Here is a 21199-nt window from a genome sequence, read left to right on the forward strand (position 1 = left end):
CGATTCCCTTGTGAAGACTGAGGAGAAGAATAAATTCAATACCTCTGCCATCTCCCCATCCTTTGTAACCAGATGTCCTTCCTCATTCTTTATGGGGCCAATATGGTCTGTCCTCCCTTTTTTACTGTTTACATACTTCAAGAATTTCTCTGGATTTTTTTTTTGCTCTCCTCCGCTGTGTGTCTTTCATGTTCTATCTTAGCCGTCCTAATTGCACCCTTACATTTCTTGTTGCATTCTTTATAAAGTCTGAATGCTGATGATGATCCCTCAACCTTGTATTTTTTTAAGGCCTTCTCCTTTGCTTTTTTATGCATTTTTTCATTGGAGTTAAGCCATCCAGGACTTTTGTTCGCTCTTTTAAATGTATTACCCAATGGGATACATTGGCTAATGCCCTTATTTAATATGCTCTTAAAGCAAACCCATCTCTCCTCCGTATTCTTTGTTCCTAAGATTTTATCCCAATTTATGTCTTCTAGCAAGGTTCGTAGTTTAGGGAAGTTGGCTCTTTTGAAATTCAGTGTCTTTGTATTCCCCTTATGTTTCCTATTTGTGTGATTTATACTGAAACCAATTGACCTGTGATCGCTGTTTCCTAAATTGCCCCGTATTTCCACATCCGTGATCAGGTCTGTATTGTTGGTAATCAGTAGATCCAGTAACGCTTTATTTCTAATTAGTGTGTCTACCATCTGACCCATGAAATTGTCCTGCAAGACATTTAGGAACTGGCGATCCTTAGACGAATGCGCGGTTCCCTCCGCCCAGTCTATGTCTGGATACTTAAAATCCACCATTATGATAACACTTCCCATCCTTGCTGCTAATCCAACTTGTGATAGGAGGTCTGTCTCCCCTTCCTCCCTCAGGTTAGGGGGCATATAGCATACTCCCAGTATTATTTTCCCCTTAGCTTCACCCCTTTGGAGCTCTACCCATAAGGATTCCACCTAGTTCTGACTCAGCAAGGGGTGTGTTGGTCCTTAGCAGAGAGACCACTGCCTCCAAACAGAGAGAAGGGGAAGGGTGTCAAAGGTCTCCTTCTATGGGTGGTCCTTTATATTATTTCCTGTACCGTGTGAGTGACATTCTTGCTGTAGTGGTGTGAACCCGGACACACAATCAGTGGGCAGATCCGTGTTAGCCTGCACTCACAGGAAGTAGGTTGAATGATGTTGCCCCCCCGGAAATAACGGACTGCCCTTTGGAACGTTCTGTGGGGGGGGGGGGGGGGGCAGCACCAGACTTATTTTAATGCAGCAGTTTATTTTATATCCTGGAATTCTGCTTTTTAACAACTGCTGAGATAAGCTCATTTAGTTCTACTGATTACACGGGGGGGGGGGGGGGCGGAGCACAGTCACTGTATAGCTACGAAGCTAGAAGCAGAGCCCGCATACGTGTAATACACAAACACCCATCCCTATTTCTTAATACATGCAGTGTGTGTATCTGAATGTGACCTGGTACCACCCTTTAGCCGGGCTGGAGTGTGAGAGGCAGAAGCAGCACAAGGAGCCAATCAGTTCATGTGCTAGCAAAGGGCTTGTCGATAGGAGTAGAGAGCAGAGAGACAAGCTGATCACTGTGCTGCTTGTCCTTTCACTGTCCAGTCACAGGTTGGGGGCTGGTCCGGGACAATCTGTGCTGGGAAGTGACTTAAATGATGTTGACTGAGGGCATCTAGTGGCAGAAAAGAAGCACTGCTTCAGACAGTTTGTATTTTCTTTTACCAGGTTATTCCTTTATTTTTATTTGATTTTTTTTTTGGACTTTTGGTCTGCTTTATGTTACATCTGTACCTAGAGAACAGCGGACGGCCCGGAGCTCCCCGGAGAAGATGTACAAATCCATTCAAATAAAAATGGAGGCCTCTGTCTATTTTATAAGCAGCTACCACCCAGCGGACTTCTCACATTTTTTTTTTCCACTCAGCTAATCCCCCCCCCCCCCCCCACGTATGGAAACCACATGAAAACGCGGGAGCAGAGCCGGCTTTACTGCCAGGAATAGATAAATAGAAAGGCGGAAAATACCATTATTTCTGGAACAAATGCTGCACAGCTCGGGGTTTATGTTCCTCCAAAGCCAGGGAAATTTTAAGACAGAATCGCATTCCTGCTGCATTTTCTCTGATAACAAAGTGAATGTGGGGTCTGAACAGCTGTCCTCCCCATCATGCCATGCACATTCGTAGCTCTAGACATATGGGCGTGTAAAGAGGGCGCCCGTTAATGCTTTCCTAAAGCACCGAGTATCATTACCCATCACCATGTTTTACAAGAAATACAGTTCTCTTTTCACCTTTTATGTTATTTGTTGCATCTCTGCGCTGCTGATCTTCTGCTGCCTTTTTACAGCCACTTCCTGTCTACATGCTCTCCAGGGATGGCTGCATGGCATTTCTCAGGGCGGGATTTCCTGATGGTGACAACAGTGGACCAGGCCTGTGTAATTTATGTGTTAATGGCTACTCATAGCCCCCATCAGAAGGCTATGTAAACAGGGTGACAATGCAGGAGGACAATAAAAGATGGGGACAGGGCATTGTCACCCTATAACAGGAAGTGCCTAAACAAGAACCTTCATGGCAGGATCACCAGGGATGTATGAGGCTCACAGTGGGCATGGTTGTACCTTACCTTGCCCAGGTTCAACGGCCGTGCCACCCCCACCCACTCGTTTTTCATGCACAGCGATGGCCGCATGGATTTTTTTCAGGGCAGGTTTCCTGATGGTGACAACAGGGGACCATACCTGTGTCATGTGTGTTGCATCTGCTATTTGTAGTCTCCATTGGAAGCCCATGTGGCAGGGTGACAACACAGGAGCACCAGTAGAACACAGGAACAGAGGGTTGTCACCCCATAACAGGAAGTGTCTGGACCAGAACCTTCATGGCAGGATCACCAGGAATTGTTTTAGGGTGTAATTAGTCTCCATTGGAAGCCCATGTGGCAGGGTGACAACACAGGAGCACCATTTAAGGACAGGAACAGAGGGTTGTCACCCTATAAGAGGAAGTGCCTGAACAAGAACCTTCATGGCAGAATCACCAGGAATCATTTTAGGGTGTAAGTATTTTCCATTAGAAGCCCATGTGGCAGGGTGACAACACAGGGGCACCACTGGAAGACAGGAAAAGAAGGTTGTCACCCCATAACAGGAAGTGTCTGTACAAGAACCTTATTGACAGGATCACAAGGAATCATTTTAGGGTGTAATTAGTCTCCATTGGAAGCCCATGTGACAGGGAGACAACACAGGAGCACCATTGGAAGACAGGAAAAGAAGGTTGTCACCCCATAACAGGAAGTGTCTGTACAAGAACCTTCATGGCAGGATCACCAGGAATGATTTTAGGGTTTAAGCAGTCTCCACTGGAAGCCCACATATCAGGGTGACAACACAGGAGCACCATTGCAAGACAGGAATAGAAGGTTGTCACCCCATAACAGGAAGTGCCTGAACAAGAACCTTCATGGCAGGATCACCCGGAATCATTGGGTGTGAGTAGTCTTCATTGGAAGCCCATGTGGCAGGGTGACAACACAAAAGCACCATTACAAGACAGGAACAGAGGGTTGTCACCCCATAACAGGAAGTGCCTGAACAAGAACTTTCATGGCAGAATCACCCGGAATCATTTTAGGGTGTAATTAGTCTTCATTGTAAGCCCATGTGACAGGGTGACAACACAGGAGCACCATTACAAGACAGTAACAGAGGGTTGTCACCCCATAACAGGAAGTGCCTGAACAAGAACCTTCATGGCAGGATCACCGGGTGTTATTCTAATAAAAGCTGCACACGTAAAAATAAACGTCTTTTGAAATGATACGGATGGGTTAAAGCTTATGTGAGATTGCACTGATTGGGTTTACTTCTACTTTAACTCACAGTAACGCCCTTGGTGTAAAAAAAGACTGCAGATAACCAGGTACAACTTCTGTAGGAGTATTTGTTTGCTCTCTGAGTATCACCTGAGGCCAGTCACTTCACTGGGTATATGGAAGGGTTTAAAACCACTTATGTAAACCCAAACTTCTCTTATTTGCTGCCTTTTGGTCCAATCTACCACTAGCAGTCCAATAAGTGTAACAAAATGCCAGTTGATCCTGCCAGACACCCAGTGAGTTGGTAACTTCCTGTACTCTTCACCTGTGCTGCTTTTTTATCATTCCTCTCTGTGGACTACAAAATATCTTCCTTCTATGTCATGGAGATAAAGAGAGGGAGTGATATTTTAAAACCTTGATCTAGAGAGTGACAACACTGCCCCTCCATAGATCCAGTACGTGAGCGTTGTCACCCCAGGACAGGAAGTGTGTCATTCACAGGTTTAAAAAAAGAAAACAAATGCAGCCACCAAATCTGAAGACCGGCATGCACAACATATTACATTTGCGTCACCTCTATGACTAAGCTCAGCTGGGTGGGACGACACGCGTCAGGGTGGGGCGTGATCCGTTGGGACAGCATCGGCTGAGCCCACCACATACAGTATGTATTTCATTTATACACATTATATTACCATAGCTCCCAACTGTCCCTGAATTCAAGGGACTGTCACTCTGTCCCTCATTTTGGTCTGACCTCTATAGATGTATATAAAATGCACTTTTTATCTATCAAAAAGTGTTTTCTAGCGCTAAACCTTTCATCTGATTTCTAAATCCAAAAACCAATATAAAGGAATAGTAGTGGTAAAAAAAAAGCACTTGTGGGTTTAACCAATCTTGTTTTTTTTGTACAATTCTCCTTTAAGGGGGCGTGGCAGGGGTGTGTCCTATGCCTGAATACTTATGCTGATAGGTGTCCCTCATTCCCATCTCAGAAAAATTGGGAGGTAGTTTTAATCTTGGGCTTAGAAATCCTTTAATGCCTGATACCACACCTCCCAACTTTTTGAGATGGGAAAGAGGGAGACTTATTAGCAAAAGTATGTAGGCATAGGACACACCCCTTGCCACACCCTCTTAAAGGAGAATCATCTGAAAAAATGATTAGTTAAACTCACAAGTTTTTTTTTTGTTTTTTTTTACCACTTCTATTCCTTTATATTGGCTTTGGAAATGTACAAATGCCTCAATTTAGAATTTAAATGAAATGTTTAGCACTGGGGAAACACTTTTTTTGATAGATAAAAAGTGCATTTTATATACAACTATATAGATGAGACCAAAATCAGGGACAAATGAGGAGGAAAGAGGGACTGAATCACGGACTGTCCCTTGAAATCAGTGACAGTTGGGGAGCTATGTGATATACAGGTGCCCACCAGGGGGGAGCGTTTAAAATGAAATATGGAACAGCAAACTAAAATCCATAATTACCATCAACTGAATGTCACAGAAAAAGATGCATATTTACTAAAAAATGTACCATTTAAAACCGCCCAAAAAAATTAAAAATGTATATCTGTTTTTTAGAGATCCCGGATTATGGCGATATATATATATATTTTTAAAGCGGTAAAAGACATTGGTGACATGAAGGTATTCACACTGAAGAGAAACCTTTTTTAAAAAAGCGGTTTCCCTTTAAGTGCCTGTTGCCCCCCCATGTGTGTGCGAGACCATTGTCAGGCTCTTTTGTTTGTGATTTAGCATGACACGGCTCCTTTAAGAGGGACCCTGGCCCCTCCCTCCTCCTTGCTATGGTGAGAAATAGAGGTTAGGTGGGGGGAGAGACTCGGCATCCATGGTGTGGTCACAGTGTGAGCCCAGCAGAATCTGTCCCCGCTCAGGACTACTGAACATGGTCCGCACTGGAGCCTCCTAGTCCCTGGCACAGGTCTCCGTACCCCCCCAGTGACAGGATGGGGTGCTGTTCTGGGAGATGCACTCTGATCCTCCTCTGCACCGTCCAGCTGGTGAGTACAAGAGGGTTCTCTTCCAGGGGCAGTGCCCCCAAAACTGGCATTTCATTTCTGGGGGGGGGGCGGGGGGGTCATCCCTCTTCATCCCTACAGAACACCTTCCATCCCAGCACCACATAGAGAGGGGCGACCCTTCTTCTCATTTTACTTACAGGGAATGAAGCTAAATGAGTGAGACTGCAGAGGAGGAGGAAGAGGGGGTTTACTTCCTCACCCCCCCCCCCCCAATTCCTTATTTATTTACATTATAGGGAGTGAAGCCAGATGAGTGAGACTGCCTCTTCACTTGGCATTGCTCATGATGGGGGGTGGGGGGGTGGACCCTTTTTAACTTATCTTGCAATGTAGCGAGACGAGTGAGACTGCTTCCCATGCTTGGTATTGCTGATAGGTGAGGGGGTCCTCCCTCTCATCCCCCCCCCCCCCCCCCCCCAATTAATTTATGTTACAATGTAGCGAGATTAGTGAGACTCACTCGGTATTGACCACAGGAGGGTGAAGAGGGGTCTCACCGTTATCCCCCCATTCCTTTTTTAATTTACATTACAGGGAGTGAAGCAAGATGAGTGAGACTGCATAGGACGAGGAAGAGGGGTTTACTCCCTTATCCCCCCCCCCCCCAATTCCCTATTAATATACATTGCAGGGAGTGAAGCATGATGAGTGAGACTGCCTCCTGTACTTGGAATTGCTCATATCAGAGGGAGACCCCCCCCCCCCTTTCCCTTTTTTAGCACATGGTACACTGTAACAGGTTGAGTGAGACTGCATAGTACGGGTAGGGAAGAGGGGTTTACTCCCTTACTTATCCTCCCCCCAATTCCCTATTAATTTACATTGCAGGGAGTGAAGCATGATGAGTGAGACTGCCTCCTGTACTTGTAATTGCTCATATCAGAGGGAGATCACCCCCCCTTTCCCTTTTAATACATGGTACACTGTAACAGGTTGAGTGAGACTGCCTCACTTGAGGAGGGGGGGGTCATTGTTATCCCTCCCCAATTACATTTTGAATTCACATTGCAGGGAATGACGCAAGAGGAGTGAGACTACCTCACTTGGTATTGCTTATAGGAGAAGGAAGAAGGGGGGTTTACTCTTATCCCCCCAAATCCTTATTTCATTTACATTGCAGGGAGTGAAGCAAGAAGAGGGAGACTGCCTCCTTCGTTTGGCATTGCTTCTAGGAGAGATTTTGCCCTGATCCCCCCCCCTTATCCTTTTTAAATTTATGTTACATTGTAGCAAGATGAGTGAGACTGCTTTACTTGACATTGCTCTTAGGAGTCTAGTCTTCTCTTCCCCAGTTCAGTTTTGAATTCACATTACAGGGAATGAAGCAAGGTGAGTGAGACTGCTTCACCCACAGGAGAAGGGGGGGGGGGGCATTGCTCATAGTGGAGGGAGATCTCACCCATTTACACCCCCCCCCCCCCAATTCCATTTTTAATTCATGTTACCATGTAGCGAAATGAGTGAGACTTTTCACTGTAATCCCCCCATTCCTTTTTTTGCAGCAAGATGAGTGAGACTGCTGCACTTGGTGGGGGGGAGGGCTGTTACTGTTATCCCCCCCCCCCCCATTTATATATTGCTAATACAGATACAGTATTTAGATAATGCTGAGGATATAAGCAGAGATTTACAATACTGTACAGTCACAGCGGTCCCTTCCCCGAGGAGCTTACACTCTAATGTCCCCGCCACACATACTGAGACAGGAGCCGCCCCACCGGCATGTCTGTGGAGGGTGGGAGGAGACCGGTACACACAGGCAGTGTGAGAGTCACACCGAGGGTCCCAGCGCTGCTGACCCCTGTACTGCCCCCATTCCATTACAGGGACTGGAGCGAGATGAGTGAGACTGCCTCACTTGGCATTGCTAATGGGGTAGGGGGTCTGACCTGGCAATGCATATAGAAAGGGAGGGGGGGTATCCCCTCTGGATTCTCGGGAGGGGAGGGGGGTCTCTCCTCTGGATTCTCGGGAGGGGAGGGGGGTCTCTCCTCTGGATTCCCAGGAGGGGAGGGGGGTCTCTCCTCTGGATTCCCAGGAGGGGAGGGGGGTCTCTCCTCTGGATTCCCAGGAGGGGAGGGGGGTCTCTCCTCTGGATTCCCAGGAGGGGAGGGGGGTCTCTCCTCTGGATTCTCGGGAGGGGAGGGGGGTCTCTCCTCTGAATTCCCAGGAGGGGAGGGGGGTCTCTCCTCTGGATTCTCGGGAGGGGAGGGGGGTCTCTCCTCTGAATTCCCAGGAGGGGAGGGGGGTCTCTCCTCTGAATTCCCAGGAGGGGAGGGGGGTCTCTCCTCTGGATTCCCAGGAGGGGAGGGGGGTCTCTCCTCTGGATTCCCAGGAGGGGAGGGGGGTCTCTCCTCTGGATTCCCAGGAGGGGAGGGGGGTCTCTCCTCTGGATTCTCGGGAGGGGAGGGGGGTCTCTCCTCTGAATTCCCAGGAGGGGAGGGGGGGTCTCTCCTCTGAATTCCCAGGAGGGGAGGGGGGTCTCTCCTCTGGATTCCCAGGAGGGGAGGGGGGTCTCTCCTCTGGATTCCCAGGAGGGGAGGGGGGTCTCTCCTCTGGATTCCCAGGAGGGGAGGGGGGTCTCTCCTCTGGATTCCCAGGAGGGGAGGGGGGTCTCTCCTCTGGATTCCCAGGAGGGGAGGGGGGTCTCTCCTCTGGATTCCCAGGAGGGGAGGGGGGTCTCTCCTCTGGATTCCCAGGAGGGGAGGGGGGTCTCTCCTCTGGATTCCCAGGAGGGGAGCGGGGTCTCTCCTCTGGATTCCCAGGAGGGGAGGGGGGTCTCTCCTCTGGATTCCCAGGAGGGGAGGGGGGTCTCTCCTCTGGATTCCCAGGAGGGGAGGGGGGTCTCTCCTCTGGATTCCCAGGAGGGGAGGGGGGTCTCTGCTCTGGATTCTCTCTCCAGAAGGAACAGCACCATCTTATTCAGGCATCATCCAGGGTCAGAAACCCCGGACGGAGATTGACAGTCATGTAAATCGTGGTTCCTGTGCAGTTCTTGGATTTGTTTACAAAGGTCTGACACAGATCAGCCATTGCTGCAGCCTCTCTTGGTTGACAATGTACAATCTGATGACTGGAGGAGAGGAAACTGAGGCAATGCCTCCTCCTGGCTGCAGCACACTGATAACTGCAAGACAGCATGGGGGAAACTTTTCTGGCGTTTTTAATGACAAACAGTACTTTTTTTTTTTTTTTTTATTAATTTTTTTTTTTTAGTCTTAATATCATGTTGTTGAGTCCTGTGGTATGCCAGGAATGTATTCATACAGATGAAGATAATGAAAAGGTCCACTTTAAATCCAGAGATTTGTAGACTGAAGAGTAGAAAGGAGCTCTCTGTGTCTTTTCTGTATAACAACCCTTGTGATATAATATCAGCCACACATGGAGGGCATAGATTTCATGGTGTCGGCTGACTCATAGACTTGCTCTGTGATATGCGGAGCAGTAAAGCACAACCACTGTGTAGTGCTGTGAAGCATTAAGCAAAGGCTACATATGTAATGAGCTAATATGTCTGCATTCTTTATATTTTTTTAGACTGTATGTTTTTTTTTTTTTTTTTTTGTTTTTTTTTAAAGGCATTGATAGGACTGTACATCTCTTTTAAGGTGCTCACTTTGTGTGCCCCAAATGTGTGTGCAAACCCAGATATTACCTTGCAGAAGTAGCAGTGAGATTACCTCTGTGCTGTACAAAGCCTGTGCAGAGCTGAGAGGATTCTGACAGGTCCTCTTTGTGCTTCAAGAATGGTTGGGGCTGACAGATACTTGCCCTGGAATGGTCATCCACCGTCTACCTCCCACACTAAACACACCCACTTTCCTGACAGTCCCTCCCAGATCACACCCACTTTCCTGACAGTCCCACCCAGATCACACCCACTTTCCTGACAGTCCCTCCGAGATCACACCCACTTTCCTGACAGTCCCACCCAGATCACGCCCACTTTCCTGGAAGTCCCACCCAGATCATGCCCACTTTCCTGGAAGTCCCACCCTGATTAAAGGGGAATGCTGGGAACTATGATGTAAGTGGGGGGCTTTGGTAAGTGGGGGGGCTTTGCACCAGAGTCTGCAGTGTTCCCCCTTGCATTAGAGTCCCCTCCCTACATCAGAGCTCTCAGTGTTCCCCCTTAAATCAGAATCTCCAGAGTTCTCCCTTACATCTGAGTTCCCTCCCAACATCAGCATTCTCGGTGTTCCTCGTTAAATCAGAGTTCCCCCTTACATAAGAGTTCCCTCCCTACATCCAAGTTTTCAGGATTCCTCCTTAAATCAGAGTCCCCAGAGTTCCCCTAACTTCAGAGTCTGCAGAGTTCTCTCTTACATCAGATTCCCCTCCCTGCATCAGAGTTCTTAGTGTTCCTCCTTAAATCAGAGTCTGCAGAGTTCACCCTTAACATCCGAGTCCCCTCCCTACATCAGCATTCTCAGTGTTACTCCTTAAATCAGAGTCTGCCGAATTCTCTCTTACATCACATTCCCTTCCCTACATCAGAGTTCTCAGTATTCCTCCCTAAATCAGAGTCCCCAGAGTTACCCTGACATCGGAGTCTGCAGAATTCTCTCTTACATCAGATTCCCCTCCCTACATCAGAGTTCTCAGTGTTCCTCCTTAAATCAGAGAGTTCCCAGTGTTCCCCCTTGCATCAGAGTCCCCTCCCTACATCAGAGTTCTCAGTGTTCCCCCTTAAATCAGGGTCTCCGGAGTTCTCCCTTACACCAGAGTCTGCAGAGTTTACCCTTAACATCCAAGTCCCCTCCCTACATCAGCATTCTCAGTGTTTCTCCTTAAATCAGAGTTTCCCCTTACATCAGAGTTTGCTCCCTACTTCAGAGTTCTCAGTATTCCTCCTTAAATCAGAGTCCCCCAGAGTTCCCTTGACATCGCAGTCTGCAGAATTCTCTCTTACATCAGATTCCCCTCCCTACATCAGAGTTCTCAGTGTTCCTCCTTAAATCAGAGTCTGCAGAGTCCCCCCTTACAGTGTAAAGGAACTCTGCGGATTCAGATTGTAAAGGGGGAACATTGTGGACTCTGATGTAAGGGGGGAACTCTTGTGATTAAATCCATATCATTAGAAATGTTATTTAATCACAAAAAATATATGTATAGTTTATAATACAAAAAAATTATTTGCTGTGCTCCGCTAAAGTATTCGGGTTCGGCTTGAAGAAAAAAAGTGGCAACCCCACCCAGGACAGCAGAAAGGGGGCCTGGTGCAGAACATGTGAAGGGGCCCCACAACGGGAGTAAAGGGCCCCGGGATCAGTGGGAAGGGCCCCAGGACCAGTGGCGGTGCGTCTATTAAGGGCGCATGGGCGCGGTCCCCTCCGTCCAGTTACCCCCCTCTATGACTAATTGATAGATTCATACATTGCATGAATCTATTCATGGCCGCGGCCACCCCCTAATAATGTGTCCGACCCCTTTTCGGACACAGGGCGCCTGAATTACAGCGGCGGGGGTAGGGGGGGTTTGAAGCACCTGATTTGAGCCATAGGCTCTAATAGGCTTCGAAATAGGGTGGACTCGTGGCACAAAGCATTGCGCTCGCAGTCTGTCCGGATGTGTTAGGAAAGCGAATATTCATTTTCTAACACTGAACCGTCTCTCCGCCAATCAGGTGCGTGGGTCTGTTACCTGTCACCTGATTGGCTGAAAGGACTGGCGCTGCAATTTGAAGCCTATCAGGAAGAGGGGAGGAAACGCATGGAGGGCACAGGAGCCGCTATCTGATCCGCTGCAAGGTCCCACCGCTCGCCGCCGTCACCTGCATGCCTGACCCGCCACGAGACAGAATAAGTGCCGGGCAGATGGCGAGCCGGGGGGGGGGCAGTGGCAGCATTTGATGGTGCACACTGGCACTATTTGATGGGCACAGTGGCTGCATTTGATGGGCACAGTGGCTGCGTTTGATGGGCACAGTGGCTGCAATTGATGGGCACAGTGGCTGCGTTTGATGGGCACAGTGGCTGCATATGATGGGCACAGTGGCTGCGTTCAATGGGCACAGTGAGGCTGCAATTGATGCTTTTTTTTTAGAATTTTTCAGTTTGTTTGTGTCCCCCAAAAAATTTTGAGCACCAGCCCAGGACCCGAGGTCAGGGGGACCCCTTATTGTTTCTTGCACTGGGGCCCTACAGGTTCTAGTTACACCTCTGATTTGTCACGTTTGAAAGTGCAATAATATCCCAAAGATTGGATGGTCACCAAAACTGGAATAGAGGGGAAATCTTCCAATGGGGACACTTTTTCTGGTGACACACTGGGATTCCCTCACTTTGGAGGAATTTCCTCTCACTTCCCGTTTTGACTATGGGACAGGAAGTGGAGGGAAATTTTAGATCTTCTTTAAAGATGAGGCCATGCTCATCTTTAAAAAGGAGGAGACGAGGATCCATACCTGAAATTAGGATGTTTTACTGTATACCTGCCCACATACCAATCGGTGTCACCATACATGTTACATTCTGACCATACAATCTTTGTAGAATCCACTTTTGATTTACCAAAACTATGTAATATGAGGACCTACCTAATCTATCCGATCAATTTGTATCCAACCAGGCAGGCCCTTGCACTACTTATACTTACATCTGTATGGGAATGTGCTGAAAATGTATGGAAAGGCGTGCATGCTCCGGACACCCGCACAGCTGTGACCCGAGTCTTGCATGGTTTGGGTAAAGCTAATATCATGTTATTTTTTTTAAATGTATTCCCTGTTGTGTGGGACATTTCATTCCTCTCCCCCCTTCTCCCCCAGGCCTCTTCTCACGCTTGTGTTGTGTATTGATTTGACAGACGACTAAGCGATCTGCTGTGACTTGTCGTGGTCCAGCGTCACCCATAAAACTTGATGTCCCCCCCCCCCCCCCCCCCCCCAGGGCGCACAGATCGCTTATTCTGCTTCTGTAGCAGAAACACAACAGCTGTTGCAGATGTAGAGAGAGGCAGGTGACACTCGCTGCTAGACTGGCCCGCTGCTGTGGAACTACAAGGCACATCATGACCCACCAGCTGGTCTTACACTCTACCTAACCCATTGTGGAACTACAAGTTACAGCATGACCTGGCTGCTGGCCCTATACCAAAGGTAGGCTACCTCAGCTATGGAACTACAAGTTACAGCATAACTCACCAGCTGGTCCTATATGGGGGTAGGCAACCTCTGCTATTGTGGAACTACAAGTCACAGCATGACCTGCCAGTTGGCCCTATACTAGGGGTAGATAGTCTCAATTATTGTGGAACTACAAGTCACAGTATGACCTGCCAGCTGGCCCTATACTAGGGGTAGGCAGCCTCTGCTATTGTGGAACTACAAGTCACAGCATGACCTGCCAGCTGGCCCTATACTAGGGGTAGTCTATCTCAGCTATTGTGGATTTACAAGTCACAGCGTGAAATGCCAGCTGGCCCTATACTAGGGGTAGGCAGCCTCAGCTATTGTTGAACTACAAGTCACAACATAACCTGCCAGATGGCCTTATACTAGGGGTAGACAGCCTTGATTATTGTGGAACTACAAGTCACAGCATGACCTGCCATCTATCCTTATACCAGGGGTAGACAGTCTCTGCTGTTGTGGAACTACAAGTCCCAGGAGGCATGGCAAGACTCGCAGGCTTGACTCCCAGAGGCCAAAGTCACATTCATTGCTTCATAAACAGACCTCATGGAAGTATACATCCACTGCATAGCACTTCAGAGCAGGAAGCCGAGCCTGTACATGTAATGAATACATAGAAACCATTGGCATCTATAGGAAACACATTCCCATGCCATGAACATTCATTTGCACATGGAGGAATGTAGAGCGTCCAGCCTCTCCCCGCTGTCAGTCTGCCATGACGAAGCAGGGATGAGCCGAGAGAAGATCCCAGTGATGTGATTGGTTCATTGTATTCCACATTTCACATTGGGTCACTGTCACCGGCCCCTACTTGGGAGAGACCCTCCAGCATTGACTCTTATAGGGCCATTCTGGATTATTATTATTATTATACAGGATTTATATAGCGCCGACAGTTTACGCAGCACTTTACAACAACATTAGGGCAGACAGTACAAGTACAATACAATTCAATACAGGAGGAATCAGAGGGCCCTGCTCGTTAGAGCTTACAATCTAGGAGGGAGATGGACGCTCACCAACCTGGGCAACAAAAACTGTATCTAAATATATTCTTTTCAAAAGGGTATAAATCCACTTTGTGTGCACCAAATGCCTTGACAAACCCAGATATTGCCTTGTAAAGTAGTAGTGACATCATCACTAGAGGGAATCCCATCTGAGCTGGCCTGGAATGCTGCTGAATCTCCTACACTAGTGTCCCAGCTTACAAGGGGACAACTCCATAGACCCAGGTGAAGGTCCTCTCAGTGATTCTGTCCCTGCTGGGTTGTCCCCAGGACAGGATGGCCCGTGTGACATTGCCACTGGGATAAAATGACATCACATAAGAGGACTTCTGTACCTCCGCAGACCTTCTTTATCCCTCCTACAGCCCTCCCGTCCTCCATGGAGGACCACTTTTTAATCGCTTCAACCCCGGAAGATTTTGGCTGCTGAATGATCAGGCCATTTTTTGCGATTTGGCACTGCGGCGCTTTAACTGACAATTGCGCGGTCGTGCGACACTGTACCCAAACAAAATTGACGTCTATTTTTTCACACAAATAGAGCTTTCTTTTGGTGGTATTTGATCACCTCTGCGGTTTTTTATTTTTTGCGCTATAAACAAAAAAAGAGCGACAATTTTGAAAAAAACACAATATTTTGTACTTTTTGCTATTATAAATATCCCTTTTTTTTAAAAAAGAAAAAAAGCTAATTTTTTTTTTCTCAGTTTAGGCTGATATGTATTCTTCTACATATTTTTGGTAATAAAAATTGCAATAAGCGTATATTGATTGGTTTGCGCAAAAGTTATAGCGTCTACAAAATAGGGGATAGATTTATAGCATTTTTATTATTATTATTTTTTTTTTTTTACTAGTAATGGCGGAGATCTGCGATTTTTATCGGGACTGCGACATTATGGCGGACACTTTTGACACATTTTTGGGACCATTGACAATTATACAGCGATCAGTGCTATAAAAATGCAACCATTACTGTAAAAATGTCACTGGCAGGGAAGGGGTTAACATTAGGGGGGGCGATCAAGAGGTTAAATGCGTTACCTATATGTGTTCTAACTGATGGGGGGATGGGACTGACTAGGGGAGATGACAGATCGCTGTTCATATATTGTATGACTAGACGATCAGTCTCTTCTCCCCTGAGAGAACCGGGATCTGGGTGTTTACACTCTCAGATCCCGGTTCTTGCTGTGTCGCGAGCGATCGCAGGAGCCCGGTGGTCATCGCGCCCGCCGGGCACTCGCATCGGCTCCGGGGGCGAGCAGCGGGCGCGCGCCCCTAGTGGCCACAGGGCGAAGCGACGTAACATAACGTCGTTTCGCCCAGCCGTGCCATTCTACCGTGGTACAACTGCGGCGGCTGGTCGGCAAGTGGGAATGAGCCATTTTGAATGTCTTTGTTTTTTCGGGTTTGGTACATCATGTAGAAATTATTATTGGACAAACTCACCAGGGTGGAGCGTTCAATCTGAATATCTTTATTTAGCAGAACAGAGTTTAAATAATGTACAAAGTTTATGTTATACCTCACACAGACTCCCAGGTGAGGAGTGACTGCTCTGTAGGTCCAGAGAAAAGTGAAGAAACCCCCCCCCGGAGACTTTTATAGCCAATTGTGTCTCAGAGGGAAAAAAAAATTCCTTTCTGACACCAAATCTGGCAATCGGTATTCACCCCGGACCACACATCCAGAATGTCACTTCTTATTGCTGGACGGTATAGACACAAACAACCTATTCCCTCTCCTATAATGGGATCCGCTTGGTCCGGGTGAAGTCCACATGTCTTCATTCTCTATTCTCCTTTATCAATTCTCTTCTCCACTTCTTTCCTTCTTGCCTTCATCCTCCACTTACCTTTCCCCTTTTTGTTTATTCATCAAAAGCATATAAGCAGGACAAAAACAACCATACAAATATAACGACAACCCTTTTTTTGCTGCCGAACCAACCATACACACAAATCATTTGTAATGTACACAAATCTCCAAATTGTTCTATTAAATATAAAAGATGAGAATGTTATGAGTAAATAAAAGATATTTCACGCCTCAAAACCGAACGGGGCCTGCAAAACAGCAATAGTCAATAGGTGACTCCGAAAATCTCTACAGGCCGTCAGTCAGAAGCTAAAATGCACAGTGGGGGTGGAAATAATTATTTGATCCCCCCCACAGATTTTGTACATTTGCCCACTTACAAAGAAATGAAGGGTCTATAATTCTTATCATAGGTGTATTTTAAATGATAGCGCCAGAATATCAACCAAAAATACAGAAAAAAAACAAACCACATGATACAATTGTTATAAATTGAGTACTTGGTGGAGAATCCCTTGTTGGCAAGCACAGAGGTCAGACGTTTCTTGTAGTTGGTGACCAGGTTTGCACACATCTCAGGAGGCATTTTGGTCCACTCTTCTTTGCAGGTCTTCTCTAAATCCTTAAGGTTTCTTGGCTGTCTCTTGGCAACTCGAAGTTTCAGCTCCCTCCATGAATTGTCTATAGGATTAAGGTCTGGAGACTGACTAGGCCACTCCATGACCTTATTGTGCTTCTTCTTCAGCCACTCCTTTGTTGCCTTGGTGGTATATTATGGGTCATTGTCATGCTGGAAGACCCATCCATGACCCATCTTCATTGTTCTGGCTGAGGGAAGAAGGTTCTCATCCAAGATTTTACAATACATGGCCCCATCCATTGGCCCCTCGATGTGGCAAAGTCGGCCTGTACCTTTAGCAGAGAAACAGCCCCAAAGCATCATGTTTCCACCTTTGTGCTTCACTGTAGGGATGGTGTTCTTAGGGTCATAGTCAGCATTTTTCTTCCTGCAAATACAGCAAGTCGAGTTAATGCCAAAGAGCTTAATTTTGGTTTCATCTGACAACAGAACTTTCTCCCAATCCTTCTCCGAATCATTTAGATGTTCATTGGCAAACTTCAGTCACGCCTGTACATGTGTCTTCTTGAGGGGGACCTTGAGGGCACTGCAGGATTTCAATCCATGGCGGTATATTGTGTTACCAATGGTTTGTTTGGTGACTGTGGTCCCAACTGCCTTGAAATCATTCACAAGCTCCTCCCGTGTAGTTCTGGGCTGATCCTTCACTTTTCTCATGATCATCCTCACCCCATGAGGCCAAATCCTGCATGGAGCTCCAGACTGAGAGCGATTGATGGTTATTTTGTATTTCTTCCATTTGCAAATAATCGTTCCAACAGTTGTCTCCTTCTCACCAAGCTTCTTGCTGATGGTCTTGTAGCCCATTCCAGCCTTGTGCAGGTCTACAATCTTGTCCCTGACATCCTTTGACAGCTCTTTGGTCTTGCCCATGATGGTGAGGTTTGAATGGAAGAAAGAGATTCTGTGGAAAAACATACCAAGATGTTGTTAGGAGCACCTTCTTAAATTGACAGGTGCTCCCAGTTTGTGGGAGCCAGAATTATTGTTGGTTGGTAGGGGATCAAATACTTATTTTACTCACTCACTGAACTGCAACTCAATTTATAACATTTGTATCATGTGTTTTTTCTGGATTTTTGGTGGAAATTCTGTCTCTATCATTTAAAATACATCTGTGATAAAAATGATAGACCCTTCATTTGTTTGTAAGTGGGCAAACTTACAAAATCTGCAGGAGATCAAATAATAATTTTCCCCCCACTGTATCTGAACCCCAGAATGAAAAATGTAACCCCTTCTCTCCTAAGGATAAAACAAATCTTAATGCCTAAGCACAATTTTGCAACTTTGACATTGCGTCAGTAAAACTGTACATATCATCACAACTTATACCGCGTTTTCTTCAGGACAAAATGGGCTTTCATTTAGTGGTAAATAGTAATGGATATCTCCTGATTTTTTTTTTTTATTTATTATTAAAGGAAAACTGTCCCAAAACAGTAAATTTGGCTGTATATTTCTTGTTATTACCATAACCTAGCACCAAAGAACAACCCAAAGTAATTATCCTGCTCCTGACGATCGCAATGATACCACATGTGTATGTCAGTTGTTTGTATCCGTAGTACAGCCCAGTGCATTTTGCCTTTGTTTTTTGTCCTACCTAAAACACACTGACACTAATTTTTTTTTTTTTTTTTTAAACTGCCCAAAATTTACTGAACCTGACCTTTGACCCCTACCTTGACCTTTTGATCCTTACTTGACCCAAACACTAACCTAGATCAAACCTTGATCTACGTATTCTTTCTTTATTTTTTTATTTTTTTTACAAACACTTTTTTTCCTTCTCTGCAAGGAAGTTGAAAGATATTTTGTATCTTTCCTCTCCATTCACAGAAAGAGAAAAACACAGGGGTGGGCTTCACAATGATTGATCACTGTGGTAGCCAATCGGAGGTCCCGTTCATTAATATGGGGCTCGGGACTCTCTGTGAGACTCCAGTCTCTGTGCGGTGTGCTCCCGGCTCTGTGTATGATACGCATGTTTGCGCCCCCGCGGAAAAAATTACACTTCCGTGAGTTACGTCGGCAGGAAGGGGTTAATATCCTTCATCCTAACAGTCTTTAGATGTGCTGGCTGCATAGGTTTTCTTTTCACCTGGTGATCCTGCCAGTAACACACTTCCCGTTCTGGGGTGACAACACTCACTGTACTGTGTCTATGGAGAAGCAGCGTTGTCACCGTAGGTCACAGTGATTGCGAACCTTGGCACCCCAGATGTTTTGGAACTACGTTTCCTATGATGCTCAACTACACTGCAGAGTGCATGAGCATTATGGGAAATGTAGTTCCAAAATTTCTGGGGTGCCAAGGTTTACCATCACTGCCCTAGGATGAGAAGTGCTTTAGGACTACAGAACACCTTCTCCAACATCAGTGGAGGTCTTCTGCAGCCCTCAGAGATAGCTGTGTACAATGCTAACTGATAACAGTCAGCACAGGCAGAGAGCATAGGAAGTTATCAGCTCCCTTGACTTCTGCCAGGATTAACTTTTTTTTTTTATTGCATTTATTGAACAGATATAGAAGAATAGTGTAGGATCCCGGGGTTGGCGAACCGTATAGGATCCCGGTGTGGGTGAATTGTGTAGGATCCTGGGGTTGTTGAATTGTGAAGGATCCCAGGATTGGTGAATTGTGTAGGATCCCAGGATTGGTGAATTGTGTAGGATCCCAGGGTTGGCGAATTGTGTAGGATCCCAGGGTTGGCGAATTGTGTAGGATCCCAGGGTTGGCGAATTGTGTAGGATCCCAGGGTTGGTGAATTGTGCAGGATCCCGGGGTTGGTGAATTGTGTAGGATCCCTGGGTTGGTGAATTGTGCAGGATCCCGGGGCTGGTGAATTGTGTAGGATCCCTGGGTTGGTGAATTGTGTAGGATCCTGGGGTTGGTGAATTGTGTAGGATCCCGGGGTTGGTGAATTGTGTAGGATCCCAGGGTTGGCGAATTGTGTAGGATTCCTGGGTTGGTGAATTGTGTAGGATCCTGGGGTTGGTGAATTGTGTAGGATCCCGGGGTTGGTGAATTGTGAAGGATCCCAGGATTGGTGAATTGTGTAGGATCCCGGGGTTGGTGAATTGTGTAGGATCCCGGGGTTGGTGAATTGTGTAGGATACCAGAATTGGCGAATTGTGTAGGATCCCAGGGTTGGTGAATTGTGTAGGATCCCAGGGTTGGCGAATTGTGTAGGATCCCAGGGTTGGCGAATTGTGTAGGATCCCAGGGTTGGCGAATTGTGTAGGATCCCAGGGTTGGTGAATTGTGTAGGATCCGGGGGTTGGTGAATTGTGTAGGATCCCGGGGTTGGTGAATTGTGTAGGATCCCTGGGTTGGTGAATTGTGTAGGATGCTGGGGTTGGTGAATTGTGTAGGATCCCGGGGTTGGTGAATTGTGTAGGATCCCAGGGTTGGCGAATTGTGTAGGATCCCTGGGTTGGTGAATTGTGTAGGATCCCTGGGTTGGTGAATTGTGTAGGATCCTGGGGTTGGTGAATTGTGTAGGATCCCGGGGTTGGTGAATTGTGTAGGATCCCAGGGTTGGTGAATTGTGTAGGATCCCGGGGTTGGTGAATTGTGTAGGATACCTGAATTGGCGAATTGTGTAGGATCCCAGGGTTGGTGAATTGTGTAGAATCCTGGGGTCAGTGTACTGGGGAGACAGCAGTAGGCATGCGGTGGATGTGCACAGGCAGGCACTGTGTACTCAGTACATTGCAGAAACCTGGGTGGTCATTATGGTAGGGGGTTGGGGTGGAGGATTGGGACTCCAGGGAGGCTGGTTTCCAAGCACCCGTTGTAGGAACGTCAGGCTTCCAGAATCCTGAGCTCTTCAGGAAAATGAAATTGACTGGTTAACAATTTAACCTCAGCCAAGCTGCCTATGAGTGATTATTTACCTAATATTCCTTTCACTCAAGTCAGCCATCCTAAAGTCTTAGTTGGTTGCTTTCCCCATCGCAGCAGACAAAGGAAGATTGTATAGTGTAAGACTAGCTAAGGTAGGCCTCTCCTCCAGTGTGGCAGACTTGCGTATCTGTACGAGCCATTGATCCAGAAACAGGAACTATGAAATCATTGCACATTAAAAACAGTATGCCCATGTGTATTGTGTGTGTGATGGTTTGTCTGTCTTAAAGAGGACCTATCAGTAGAATTCACACTTGTCATAGATAGGTAGGGCACATCTCGACATCACCAAATCACATCTATTGGCTTCTTTTTACCATGACCTAATGGAAACTTACACTTGCTGTGCATGCACCCTTCAATCTCAGGTGGTTGGCTGCTTGGTCACTGAGCACTGCATGGTGGGGATGCTATGAATGTGTTGCGTGTTCCTCTGTACCCAGAAATACAAGATATTTATATGGACCCCTGAACCGTGTGGTGAGGGAGCCAGTAGAAGCTAAGTAAAATGAACCTGTTCCTTTCATAAGTATGAAAAAAATATATATATGTATATTTATGCCACTGTTCACATATTATTTCACTTTTATTGTGACATCATTGTCGACAATTACATTCTTGGTATTTACTTGTTTATAGCGCTGCATTCCCCCCTTTTTTTTTACCTTTTCATAAGTATGGGCACAGGTGCACTTTAAGTGTTAGGATTGGGTTAAGGGTGGGTGTCAGAAAGGGGGGGGGATTAAACATAAGGGGGTCCTTCAATGCAAGGAAC

At 46.6% G+C, this 21199-nt stretch overlaps 1 protein-coding gene across 5 annotated transcripts in view; it reads left to right on the top strand.

Annotated features, from left to right (window-relative positions):
- The window catches only part of NKAIN4 (sodium/potassium transporting ATPase interacting 4), an 80774-nt gene that overhangs the window by 6829 nt on the left and 52746 nt on the right, over positions 1-21199 (top strand). For 4 of the 5 annotated variants that reach the window (XM_073607462.1, XM_073607456.1, XM_073607457.1 and 1 more), the window contains exon 1: positions 5642-5878. The exons of the other annotated variant lie outside the window; for it this stretch is intronic. In XM_073607462.1, coding sequence (XP_073463563.1) covers positions 5825-5878 — 54 coding nt within the window. In that variant the 5' untranslated portion in view covers positions 5642-5824. Of the gene's footprint in view, positions 1-5641; positions 5879-21199 lie in introns of those variants that run through there. 5 annotated transcript variants of the gene reach the window in all.

The sequence above is a fragment of the Aquarana catesbeiana genome, linkage group LG12 (assembly GCF_042186555.1).
Source record: "Aquarana catesbeiana isolate 2022-GZ linkage group LG12, ASM4218655v1, whole genome shotgun sequence".
Classification (NCBI taxonomy): domain Eukaryota; kingdom Metazoa; phylum Chordata; class Amphibia; order Anura; family Ranidae; genus Aquarana; species Aquarana catesbeiana.